Source organism: Cryptomeria japonica, chromosome 9 (genome assembly GCF_030272615.1).
Source record: "Cryptomeria japonica chromosome 9, Sugi_1.0, whole genome shotgun sequence".
In the NCBI taxonomy this organism is placed as follows: Eukaryota; Viridiplantae; Streptophyta; class Pinopsida; order Cupressales; family Cupressaceae; genus Cryptomeria; species Cryptomeria japonica.
In genome coordinates, this window is record NC_081413.1 from 724,168,283 (window position 1) to 724,182,241 (window position 13,959).

Consider the following 13,959-nt stretch of genomic DNA (forward strand, 5'->3'; position numbering starts at 1 on the left):
CCCTCTAAAAAAGAAAACAAGACCACTTATTTCAAATCCTCAAGAGGAGAGCATATGTAAGTGGGCCTTGAGGATTGAAACACGTATTCATTTTAAAACCAAATCCATATTTGAAAGGTTAATTTGTGTCCACAAGTCGAATGAGCCAACCTACTTTTGGTGGTGAAGCAGAGCCATGCAAAGTTAAGTGGTAGAATCAAATAGTTGCACTTTCAAAGTGGTAGTGGCTTGGCAGAGATCCATGGTGGTGGCCTTGTATGAGAAAGTGTAGCTTGGCAGAGCTCTAGGGTGGTGACCTCATATGAGTAGTGGTAGAAGCAAGCTAATTGTTGATCACAAATGTTAAGGAAGCAAGTGATAAAAGTAATGACATCATTCCACAATGATATCTAGTCAATGGCGGGCATGGGGTGAAGCTCTAAATTCTAAACATGCATGTTGAGCTTTCCTTGTGATTGAACACTAGTTTATTGAGGAAAAAACTATGTTCATGGTCTTGGAAATGACAACTTGTCATCCAATATGAAAGCATATTGGAAAGTGATCCAAGAAAGATAATTTTCACCAAGGTTTAAATTGGCAAAAGATAATGTTGAGAAAGTAGAAGAAGGATTGAGCAAACATCATGGCATGGTCTAGTCTTTTTAAAACCTTTTTAGGTCTAGCCTATAAATTGCTCAAATCGTACCACATCATATCATATTGGTAGTGGCCAAGATTGGGTTCATAAAGCTCCAATTTATTTCACTAGCTATCTGACACATAGGCAAGGCCATTTATTTTTCATAAGCCATCTCTATCATATTAAGGTCTTTACACAAAACCCAAGTGGTGGTTGGAATTGAACTAGCAATACATCTCCAAAGAGGATATCTCTCCACAACATCATTTGAGGCATAAATAATATAATAATCCCAAAGGAATGATTATTAATGTTGAAAAGGGCACATGGCACTCTATTCGTGGGGTCACATCCTTGGCCTACTAAAAGTTGAAGCCATGTAGGAGATAGAAGGGTGACAAAAATATACCATCTTGCTTCATGTTGGCTACATAACACATGGTTGGAAGGCCATATCACATGACAATTAGCAAAAAGATATAAAATAACCTCTTGCAAATAGAGAATGTCTAAACCTATGAATTGCATATGAGCATAACAAATGGAGTACTTGTGTGGGGGGGTCCATTAGCCCCCTGAAATTCTAGGGAATACTATTCATAAGTGGGTGTCGAAAGGCATCTTGTAGTTACCAACTCAACCTGAGTAGAATGACTATTTTACAATATCACTTTCTAGGCTTCAAAGATTCCAATTTAGAAGTGAAGAGGTACTTGCTATCACTTGGTCAACAATTCTATGTCCTCTATATACCCTTGCAAACTATAAGACCTCCTTTTCTTGATAGGAGGAGGTAAAGTAGGATGAACATTTATAGTAGTTAGTTAAGCCACAGAAAATGTCATGAGTTAGGTAAAAGCCACTTCCACCTCACTAGATTCCTCCCTAAAGGAGGAGGTTATAACCCTACTAAATTGAAGAGGTTTTTAAGCATATTGTAATACTTGATTCCCCAAGCTAGGTAGTGTAGGAGAAGACTTGTTTTGACCAAATTTCTTGGCCTTGTAGCTAACAATAGTAGGCCAGCCTTCCTCTTCTTTCGCAAAAGGTGGCACCTTAGAAGAGAGTTGAGCAATGGCCTTTGGGTGCAAAGAAGCCATGGGGAAATCCTTAATGTTATGTTATGATGATTCACACTGATGGTGTAAATTATGTATCATAAGTACACTTATCTTAAGTTGACTTAGGATAATGCATTCGTTGTAGTTTGCATATGAGACACTTAGTGAATTATGCATCTAGGGAAGATGGTTGTAGGAGAAACTCCACCTTTTGTGGTGTTATCTTGTTATCACATTCCACCTTTGGTGGTTGATCCACCTTTAGTGGTATTATCTATTGTTTCTTCTACCTACCCTTACCTACTCGTGTATCTCATTAGGCCACATGTCATGATTGTGTGCTCTCATAGCCTTGTCTTTATAAGAAGGCCCATTTACATTGTATGTAATCCGATTGATTTTTTTTGCATCTTGTTGAGAATACAGTTTGTTCTTGTCTATCTATGTCTCTCTTGTGTTGTTCTATTCATTGGGCTCTATATCTTAGGTACACTAATGATAAATGTTTGTAAGGTTGATGATATAATGAAAACATTGTGTATATCTGGTTTTGTCAACCCTGATATCAATAGTATCCTTGTGTTCCTTGGACAAGTCCACCTCAACACAAACCCATTACTAACAATGGGCAAAACAGAACCTCTTTGGTTCAACACAGACAACTAATCCTATAGAGGAGGCTATTTGACTTAGAAAATTCCAGCAACATGGGGGTGACCTAGAAAATTCAACCTAGAGAAGGACTTTAAAGTACTTATTGTCCAAGAAAAAAAAAACCATGTGTCCACGGTTTGAAAACAAGAGGTGAGGAATGGACAAGCCAAGGGCCATAACTAAGCATTGTCTCATCATGATTAGCTTCAACGAAACAAAAAAGAAAAAAGTCTTTGGTTAGGTTTTGCATGGTGACAAGGCGGATCCCATGTGGGGTACAAGCTTTGCCAATCTAGTCTTTTAGCATACTTTTAGGGGCGACCCTACCCACAAAAAATCCAACCAAAGTAAAGGATCCTAGCCAATGTCACGTATTACCAGATTTTGGAATATGAAGCACAACATTCAATGGTCATGGTGTAGTAGAAGACACCTCATGAAAAGCACAACATTCAATGGTCATGGTGTAGTAGAAGACACCTCATGAAATATTTTTGGAACAAACTTCCGAGAAGGCTTGGACAAGGGTGCCATTGTTTGTCCCTGTCAACCCTTAAAGTCCAACAATAACAATTGCAAAGGGGGAAAACATTTAGACGTAGAAGTGAGAAGGATGTTACAATAAATGCAAGCAAATGCGTAAAACTTCTACTTTTATGAAGCAAAATGACATCAACAAAGACACACACAAGAAACCCTTGTAGAGTTTTGAGGAATTTGAATTAGTGTAATGTTGTGATATTTGAAATCATCAAATATATTGGTTTTTATATACACAAGATAACGTGCTAATATGTTAAAATAAATAAATAAATAATAAAAATTTCATTCTACAACCGCAGCCCTTGCTAATTGCTGGAAACATTTGTCCTTAATTTCACTGACTGAAACTTTTTAATTTGTTCTCTAGTTCCTATCACAGATAAAAACTACAAAATAAAAAAAACAGTCAAATTCTTCAGACTAATGGAACAAAATAGAAATATAGAACATCACACGTGATGTAGATTCATCGTCACAAGAACACAGGAGAAGCCTTCAATCAATCCATCAAGTAACAGCTCAAAATATTTGTGTTTTTATATAAACTCTCAAATTACAAATATACAAATGGAGAATAGGATTGTTAAAGACCAAACTAGGCTTTTTAACAAAATACCCATTCTCGATCACAACAATTTACCATTTTTCTCCTTAGAAGGTAATGGAGTTTTCACAATCAGACTCATCTCTATGCATTTCCACCTCACGAAACGCCATAAATTGGGTTGAATGAACAAAAATGCAGGCTATCAAGTGTTGTCTTGATTACTAAATTTGGCACCCAATGAGATTTAATATGCTGATAAGAGATTGAATAAATTATAATCAATGGCAAAATAAAAATGGAGCTAGAAATTTCTCTCTTGTAGCACACAAGTTATGTGCTTTCTGCCCAAAAATATTTCAGAACTCACATCCAATTCATGAATGCAGGAAAGAAAGAATTTTGCTGAATATGGAACCATTAGCAGACCTTTGGTATTACAGTCATGGCCTCACTGATCCTTGAAATGCTTCAACGTTTCTCCATCCCAGATGATTGCAACCAAGGCAAAGCTTTTGTAGGCTGGGAGTTCTGTCATAAAAGGGTAAAAAAATTAAGTTACCTTGTTGAAACTGCCCAAATAAGGAGAGATTTTCTATTTGTTAAGATATATGTTGGCTTGAGAAGCATACCTTTTTTTTTCTGATGCACTGTATAGTTTGTGTTCCACTTTTCCTACAAAAGCCACTTTTGTTGTCATGTCTTATAGTACTGGCAAATCCACAGGTGACCATAAAATTCCTGAGTAACTGCCATGACAAGGAGATATTTCCTTAGATTATCTAGATTATTCAAATTCATAGCAAAAATGTATTCAATCAATCCAAAATATAATTAAGACAAGATTTTCCCCAACAAAAGTGGAATTCCTAACATGTTGTAACTATCAATAAATGTAGGAACATATCTTAAAACAGCTACTTTACATGGTTTGTTAATGAATCGAAGAGAGGTTGAGCTGAATATAAGATGAACCAGGAAGCAAAATGGTAGAAACATGATGCAGCTAATAATATAACCAATGGATGAGATTTTGGAAGTGTAAAAGAAAAAAGGGAATCCAAGACTAATCCATTTCTACATAGAACATGTATCCATACGATTCCATAGTCACCTGGAAATGGAAGGATAAAGGAACAGCGATGGTAGTTCGAATCAGGTTAAGGATGTTAATGAATAGGGTACATCTATATCGCATAGAAATACGATCACCAGAAAAATGAGGGTACATGAATGAGGACATTGTCCTCATCCCCATCTGTCTCTTGGTGACGATGTCTTTGTTGGAATGTGTCCAGATTCGTGCATGGTTTAACAGTCTCTTGTGAGATTCTTAACTGGTATGGTAGCAGTTTCCTGAACAGGTGCATCTTTGGGAGAAATGGTCATCTCAACTCCCTTCAAGTGGTACCTGAGCAAGGTCACTGGTTTGAACCCTTTGGGTAACGCTAAGGGGGAGATTATTGGAACGTGTCCAGCATCTCCCTTCAGGATTCATGACATGATTTAACAGTCTCCTATGAGATCCTTAAATGAGATGGTAGCGGTTTCCTGTCCAGGTGCATCTTTTAGAAGAAACGGCCAGCTCAAGTCACTTCAGTCCTCTAGTCCCCCTAAAAATTTGGGATATAGGGACACAAATGCATTTCAAATGAGGGTAAGGGAGTAAATGTATAGGGTACATTTATATTATATATAAATACAATAACCACAAAATTGAGGTTACAGGAATGGGAACATTGTTCTCATCCCCATACTGAAGTCTGTAGGTGACTACGTCCCATAGCCTGCTGAGAATTAAGGATATAGGGACAGAGATTCATTTCAATTCAGGGTAAGGGAGTAAATGAATAGGGCACATTTATATTATTATAAAATACAATCAGCATAAAATGGAGTACAGGAAAGGGAACATTGTCCTCATCCTCATACCGAAGTCTACAGGGGACTATGTCCCATAGTCTGCTGTTAATGCAGGGGTCTAAGTCCCATAGTCTGATGGTAATGCAGGGGAATGGGGACAGGGATGCCATTTTGAATCAGGGTAAAGGAGTCAATGAATAGGTTAAGCCTATATTACATAAAATTTAAACAGGATCACTAGAAAATGGGGCTACAGGAATGGGGACAATGTCCTTGTCCCCATGCGTAAAGTTTCCAGGTGATTGTATTGGACAGTGTCATCAATTCCAATGTGGAGTTGAAATGATCCCCTGAATCTAGGACTGATACCTCAGGCTGCTGCTCAGCCTCTAGTGTGGCTATGGTAGAACTCTCAACACAACCTCTAGAGACTGAAAAGGTTGCACCTTCTTCATCTCTAATGCAATGTTGAAAGTAAACTGGCAAAGCAGACACTTTTAAAGTTGCTTGATACTTGGATACCATGTGTCTTGTCTGGTCGAACTTCATTTATACTTGTAGAAGCTATCCTGTTCTGGTCTTCATACCATATGAAGAGACTTGCAACAAAAAAGTTCCCATATGTTTATCCATAACATTTTCTTAGGCCTTGACCGTGATAACTTCAATTATATAATCCATGTAAAAGAGATGTAAATTTTCAGAAGAGTCCCTATTGTCAATCTCTAGTTCTACCTATATGCACAGCAGGGAATTGGCCAGTGTAGCATAAACTATTTTACCTACCAAAAAAGAAAACAAAATGAATAAAATCATTAAAATGTCATCATTGTCAGAAGTAGAAGCATACCACGGAGAAAAATTGCATCTTGGCGGGATTCGCACTCTTGGAATGCTTTCCACAAGATCCCTTATATTTCACCGCTTTCACATATTCTACAGATGCCTTATTTTCTATACCATTCTTATAATGCCTCTGCGCATTGATTGGACTATCATCTTTCACTGGAGTAACAGAAATATTGTTCACACAGTTTTTAAATCTTCCAAAAGGAATCACTTCCTTTCTAGATCTACTTTTTGGTGAACCTGTGGGGAGAAACTCTTTGCCAGGATTATAGTCAGGCAAACTCAAAGGAACCAAGACCTTGCAAGAACAGTTTGATGACTTGTCATATCCTGATTCTTGGCCCACAGTTGCAACGTTCAATTCTTTTGAAGAGATGTGATCAGTAAAACCAGTATGGCTATCATCATCATCGTCCTCCTCCTCATCATCATCATCATCTTCTTCTTCATCTGTATATTCTTCATCTTTCTTCAAATTTGGATTTTGGATTTTCCTTACCTTCTTTGAATTGAAAATATCCAATACCTTATCTTCTGAAGATAGGGATCCCTGAGAATTCCAAACGCTTTTCTTTACTATTGAAGAAACTCTTTTCAGTGAATATAGGGGACTTGAAGCTTGCACAGAATGAGATCTCATTAGTTCTTGATGGTATTTACGCGAGCTGCTACGCTGTCCTGACAAACTTTTCTGCACTAGGGATGACCAAGAACCGTCATTCTCCAAAAAATCCTGCTTTATTGTCACTGGCATATCATTTTCTTCTTGCACTTTAAAGTTAGAAAAGGCACAATCCTCCACTGGAACTGCATTGGACATATCTACCACAGATATGAGACAGTTTGCCAGAAGGGCAGGAGGGGATTCAGAATTCGAAGGCCTACTGTAATCTGAAACAGAATTATTGCTTGAGAAAGGGCTACCTGTGCATGCGGTCTTGGTCATTTTGTGAGATTTCTTATCAGAAGTATGAAGCCCAAGTTCTGTACTTTTAAACCCCATCCAAGGACTATGAAACCTTCTTGGGGCAAGCTCTGCACTTCGAGTCATCATATGTCTTCTGTCCATTGGATACCTACTGCTTCTATCATCAGCAAAACCACCAATTCCCACCATGTACTCTTCAATAGTTTCAGGAAACATCAAATCGTAACTTCTCCTAGAATATATCTCTTGAAAGTCTTGAGAAGAATAAGTTGTCTTGCAAAGTTCAAGCAATTCCTCTTCGTCTTCTTCTTCCCATATGGATTCAAGATCAGAAGCTGCAAAATCCTTAGCCAATTCACGCTTGTAGATTTCCATTCCTGTTGGGACTTTGGCGACTTGGTTGATGGGTTTGGATGCCCTGCCTTGCATGGGAAATTTGTATCTTCCTGATAGGCTGTTTAGCGTTTTTCTAGAAGACTTCTGATCGCCTACATGAGGATACAATTTTGATTGTCTAATGGGAGGCAATCTAAGGGTATACTCGGGATTTTCTACAGATGGGTTCTTGGGTTTCCCTGGCTTTTCTTCCCAGTGAAAAGGAATGGATGCTATTACTGCAACTGAACCAGATGGGCTATCTAATTTCTGGCTTTGCACACTATTGCAGAGCATGGCATTAGATTCCAATGGAAGCTTGAGCTCCTTCTCTTCACATCCTCTGCAATTTATCTCATTTCCAATCAAAGTACTGTTGATCAAGCTTGAATTCTCTCTGTCTGATGATTCATCTGTCCCTATACTATCTTCTGTACTTCCAAAGCTTGGGCTTGGGGGATTTTCTTTCTCAAAATTGCCAAGCCCCTTTTCAGAGAGCTCTGAAAGAACTTGATCAAGCAGCATCTCTCCTTAAACTTCAAGCAAATTTTCGACTTCCAAATCAACTAATGCTAGATTTTAGTTTCTCAAATTGTTATAACCTAGGCCAAAACATATGTTCTAATAAAACCCAAAAGAAAAAATAAAGAAAGAAGGCACCTTTATCCTCCCATGACTGTTACCGGCAGCATACTAGCCAGTCTTCCCTGCTGGCATAGTATCAAACTTTGCATGTGAAAAAAAACGTAAGACAGTATTCTAGTTCTAATAGACTTGGTACGTTCGGTGAAGCATCCACATCAAAACTTGTTAATCAAAGAAAAAGATGTTGATACAAAAACTGCATCGCTAAAGTTGATAACTGTCTTCCTACCTGCTCCGATTGACTAGGGAAACGGGCCTATAATCATGTCACATTATTACATAAAGCCCTGCAAAGTTTTAAGCTGATGGTAGTATGCTACAATCATAGGATAAGCTCATTCCCGGGCTAAGAAGTGCATTCAACACACTCAAGTCATGGCTTAGAAACAACACTTTTGAAGACCATTATTCACAGTGATGATTTTTTAATGTTCTAGAATGAAACTACTGGTTAAGTGTTTGAAGTCAATCATGTTGTGTTCTAAAGTTGGTTGACATGGCTACTTATGTAGCCGACCAGGGTTCAATCACAATAGAAAGCTAGGTCCCGGCTTCTGGAAAAGAGATCACCACTTGTATTGTGGGCACCTTTTACATCATGAGAATTTCTCATATTTGGACTTCAAATATACAATCTCGCAGGCTTTTTAAAACTTTGTTATCCAATATATTTATGAAAAAATAAAATATAAAATGACAGTTTAGGTATTTTGTAAGACAATACTTTACTGTGAGATTTTATCATGCAAACATCTTACGAAGAATTTGATTTAACTAAGTAAAAGTCAGTACTTTTCAAAGCCTAGAATGTTTCATTTCAAATATTTTTAGTAGGGTATAAATATTTATAATTCTTAAATATTATTTCATTAATGTTTAAGGTGTTTATATAGCAAAGTGATTGGTAAACGAAGTAGCATAATTTATCTTTTTTTATTTTATTTGTTATATTTTATTCATTTTGACATTATCAATTTTGTTCTTAGTTGGTCTAATGGTAAAGAACTTGTATTCTTGAAAGAGAGGTCACAAATTCAAATCTTGTATGGATAGGATATGATAGCAATTGTATAAATGTGTTTAATGTACAATGTTTAACGAATTTGTTCATGTTTCCTATGACCTTGAAGGTGATCTTTTAACTCTTGAAACAAAAAACTCAACAAACCATACATATATAAATACATAGATAAGGAGGATGCTCCCATAATATAGATATACTTAAATTCTAGATGTCACTTATTATGATAACTGAAATAAGAAAATGAATATTAAGAATATATAACACAAAATGATAACAAAATTTGTGTTACAAACAAGAAATGAATATATATTCTTAATACTCATAAGAGCAAACTAGATGTACTTTTTTACATTGAAGAGGGACCATTTACACTTGGACTTGATCACATGAGGAAGGAAGGACAATGAGGGAATGCTTTGAATCTTGGTAAGATCAATGTCATGTACAATTTAGTCTATTCAATGAAAACATATTTTTCAATATTTTGAAAAATATAACTGCCCATTTATGAGCTCATTTTGAATATTATTAAAACTTCTATTTTAATTCTTTAGGACTTCTTAATTAAACAATGACTCCCAAATATCATTATAATATGGTTGAAATTACTTCTTTCCATTGATCTCAATTTCCATGTCTCTAATTTGAGAGGAAAATCCACATTATTAAATAAAATCTCCAGTACTATTAGAATTTTCTCTTACTATAATGCTTGGCAGCTTGTTCCCCAAAACAATAGTTTTAACAATTTAAAAATGAATCCCATGAATAATAGTGGCATTGAACTCTTTCTTTTAAATTCATATTTCCCTAAAGTCTAAGAGTGAAATGAAAGGAAGGCATGCATGTGAATATAAAGCGGTGGATGTTCGTGCATGGTATGTATGATGGGACGTCCACAAGTGTTAAATCAGCAATTCGGTTGAGCGGTGGGCACAAGGAGTACCATGTCCCCCCATGTGCATTGTCTTTTATGGACCAATACCTATACACTTTTTGGTGGGAAAATGGGCTTCCACTCCCTTTCCCACATCAAATTAATTTGACCTAATTTGGTATTACTTTTTATCTTTCCTTTAAGCATCCCAACTATACACAAAATTAGAAATATACTTCAAGAAAAAATGTCACTAAATATATAATCATAAAAGTGATGAGCACTTAAATTCATTTGAAATGTTGTTAAAATAGTTATTATGAGAATGAAATTAAAAAATTCAAGTTATTAGAATAATAAGATTCATATGATAAATTGGTATTGACATAATGTGATAGTTTAGATGTAGTGTTGTTATTCTTACTATTAAGGTTTGAATTCTGTTGGGATATTATTATTGAATATATGTGTTGGGAATGAGATCGCAAATGAGGTCCTCCATTTGCGACCTTATTGATTCATAAATCTGGATCAAAAGAAATTATCCCTTTTTCCAAAAAAAAGACTCATATGAAAAGGTAGAAAAAAAAACATTCTTTCAATCATTCTTATGTATAGATGATATCACATCTTAGTTAAGGATCTTGATTTGGTTGTTTATGTCCTTCATTCTCTTTTTTGTATGATCTTTATTTTGAATATATGTAAGAAATTGCTTAAGGGGTTATTATGGAAATTGTCACTTTCTTGAGGGGAAGGTCTCTTGTGAGGAGAAAGAAGACTTTTACTTCTTCCTAAAATGGTAATAGGAATATAGTTAGCTTCATTTAAGGAATATTTTTTTCTTGCAAGGAAAGTAGAGCTTGATATTCTCTACAGAAATTGCCACTCTTTAATCTTGAACCTCTAAAATCACAATTATAAGTACATGTTTTTAGGAATATCAAAGTGGCAATTTTTATCAACTCAATTTTATCCATCTTGAAATAATATTTCTAAATGAAAGATATATTGCTTATGTAAAATTTTACATAAGGTTTTTTGGGATATCAAGAAGAATCATAATATTCCATGCCTAAAGATTTGAAGAAAGAACAAATACAATGGCAAGTATCTAGTGATCAAAAGAAAAATTAAAATAAATGCCTAAAGGAATTCACTTTCTTTCTATTAAATTTTAGGTTCAATCCAACTTCATATCTTTCAATATAATAAGAATGTCATCTAAGATGTATCTATTAGTTATGAAACATATTTATAAAGGCGGACAATTAATGGCAATTGAGATAAAGAGCCTTTGATACAAATCGATTAAAATATTTAGGCCTCTAACTAATAATTAATTATAGATAACCTATATTGGAAATGATTTGATGTTTAAATGTGAAATATTACAACCATTAATTCCCACATGCCCTTTATAAATAGCTAAGGAAGCCATTAAGACTAGCTAAAAACTTTTTCCAATAGTGTTTTTTTATATTAAATATAGAAGATTAACATCAATACTACATCAAAGATCAAACATTATACTAGCTAGACAAGATTCAAAAGACTACCTATGTAAGGACCATGCAGGGTCATAGACCCTTACACTAATTGACTTACAAAACTAAAGTTTTACCAAGACATTTCATCATAATTAGACCTGATTCATAGGGCTTGAAACTATCTTTTCTAACTAAAATGATTGAAATATAGCTACAAAATATGACTTTTCCTGTTACATGCCAATCATTACAAAACAAAGCTTTTGTTGTTACCTAACTATCATTATTAAACATGTCTTTCTTTGATGCATGGTCAAGTGCCATAACTATAGCTACCTTATGACAAGCCAGATTTTAACACATGATCTATTGCACCATCTTCAACAATGTTATTGTTATGAACTCTAGTTTTACCTTTTGCATCATCTTTTTTCTTACACTTTGGAGGAGACCCATAGTCATTATAGCTCTTTTAAAACTTAGGGAAGGCCCTTGAAAACATGGAGTGTTCAAATTTATTGAATGGGGGTGAGTGTAAGATCATGGGGAGCTAAAAAGCATTAATGACCAAAAAAATTGTGTTTTTTTCCTTACCAAACATGCCAAATTCCACTTTGACTTTTTGTATGGGTTGAAAAAAATTTGAATTTGGTTTGTAAATACCAAACCAAAATGGACATTTGTTAGTAACGGACATCCATCAATATAATGGATGTTCGTTTCTTAATTATAAATTTTAGGTAATTGCAACATCTTGCATACTTCCCTAAGTATGGAGTAGGTTCTCCAATTAGATTGAGGAAGATCATATTCACTACTTAATGAAGCCCAAGATTTGAACTACCCTTCTACCAAGGTATCGTGAAAAGATCTAATCCCTTTCAAAGACCAATTCTTTGCAAAACAACCTTGAATTAAGACAAGGGGTTAATTTTTATGTTCTAGATTCCACTAGATGGATGTGTATGCATGAAGCTTGTTATTGTTTTCCATTATACCACTATTACTAATACAACCCTTCACCATCTCCCAGACTTTGTAGATGCCCTTAAACATAGTGGACCCTACAAGAATAACTAAGAAGTTGCTAATAAGTAGGTCACATAAGGGAAGTAGCTTCCATTATTTTTCTTGCTTAGGGATAGAGAGCTTGGTATTATTTCTAGATAACACCTTATAAGGCTCATTTACTTCAATGGCCTTAATAATCCACTTAGCAACAAGTGCAACCCCATGAAGCTTCAAATCCTTAAGACCCAAAAGTCCATAGGGTTTATCTATGCAACACCAATCCCATTTGAGATAATGTTTTTTCTTCTTCCCCTTTCCATATGACCATAAGGATTTCCTAATCATTTTTTTAATGTCATTAACTTGATAATTGTTGAATAGCCAGACAACAGAAAAGTATAGGGTATAGGAGGATAAGATTTTCTAGAAAATCTAAAATCTTCTAGCCAAAGACAAGAACTATTTATTTCGTTTGTCTATCTTGCATTCAACTTTGTTTTTGATCCAAAGCTACATATTCCTTAAGTCTAGATCATTAAATACACAAGGGATTCCAAGATATCTAAGTATCTTATTGGGAGCCCCCCAATGCAATTCATACTTAATGAACCACCCATGAGGGGAATCATGTCATCCTAGAAAAATAGACTTTGATTTAGATATCTTTGCACCAACTCAACAACACAAAAAATGTTCAGTTTCTGCATAAGTAGCCCAACATTCTCCTCTTCAAGTTCCAAGATTAAAGTAGTATCATCAATTAATTACATATTAAGGAGGTCCTCCAAATTAGGGCGGGATTGACCCCTAACTTAGGAGTCATAGAGGAATCTCTCAAAATATAAACAAAGCATCAAAAGCAATAATAAAAAGTGTAGGGGCAAGTGGGCATACTTTCCGAATAGATCTCTCCAAAGAAAAAGTTTTAGATTATAACCCATTTATATTAATTTGGGCCACAAAATCCTTAAGAAGAATCTTCACCATCTTACATAATCTATTAGGGAAGCCAAAGGCTTCAAGATCAATTACTAGGAATGACCACTCTACCATATCATATGCCTTCTCAAAATGCAAGAGAAACATAACTGCATTATGGGTAGAGTATCTGGCCCTTTCCATGGCCTCCTATCCAGTTAGGATATTTTCAAGAATGTGTCTACCTTTAATGAATCTAGTTTGAGTGTTACTAATAATGTTGGGAAGAATCTCAACTAGCCTCAATGCCACAATATTAACAAGGATCTTATAAGAATCATTAAGCAAAGTAATTAGGTGCCAATTCTTAATCAAATACCTAACACCATCCTTTGGGAACAACATAATCAACCCCTTTATTAATATTACTTCCTAGAGAACCACTTTCCACAATTTCCTTATATAATTGGAGCAAGTCCTAACTTACCAAATCTATGATTTTCTTGGAGAAAACCATCAACTCCTGGAGACTTATCATTGTTGAAGACCCATATT

The 13,959-nt window shown here is 35.3% G+C and overlaps 1 protein-coding gene across 2 annotated transcripts; it reads right to left on the reverse strand.

The window, feature by feature from the left end:
• Window positions 1-3,392: 3,392 nt before the first annotated feature.
• On the reverse strand, window positions 3,393-8,527 carry LOC131067429 (uncharacterized). Of its 2 annotated transcripts, XM_058002434.2 has the most exons (4): window positions 6,138-8,527; window positions 4,057-4,173; window positions 3,854-3,955; window positions 3,393-3,679 (listed from the first exon to the last, which is right to left on the reverse strand). In XM_058002434.2, the coding sequence occupies exons 1-3, from the start codon at window positions 7,962-7,964 to the stop codon at window positions 3,896-3,898; spliced, it is 2,004 nt and encodes a 667-aa protein (XP_057858417.2). In that variant the 5' UTR covers window positions 7,965-8,527; the 3' UTR covers window positions 3,393-3,679; window positions 3,854-3,895. The 2 variants fall into 2 exon arrangements, with proteins under 2 accessions (XP_057858417.2, XP_057858416.2); XM_058002433.2 differs by having other exon boundaries at window positions 3,393-3,955; window positions 6,138-8,525.
• Between the last annotated feature and the right edge of the window lie 5,432 nt (window positions 8,528-13,959).

Excerpts from the sequence above, each read along its gene's own strand:
- LOC131067429 (XM_058002434.2), bottom strand. The coding sequence starts at position 7,964 with ATGCTGCTTGATCAAGTTCTTTCAGAGCTCTCTGAAAAGGGGCTTGGC. Across the intron at positions 4,174-6,137 it reads AGATGCAATTTTTCTCCGTG|TTACTCAGGAATTTTATGGT; the intron begins GTATGCTTCTAC and ends TTGTCATGGCAG. Across the intron at positions 3,956-4,056 it reads AGTGCATCAGAAAAAAAAAG|AACTCCCAGCCTACAAAAGC; the intron begins GTATGCTTCTCA and ends CTTTTATGACAG.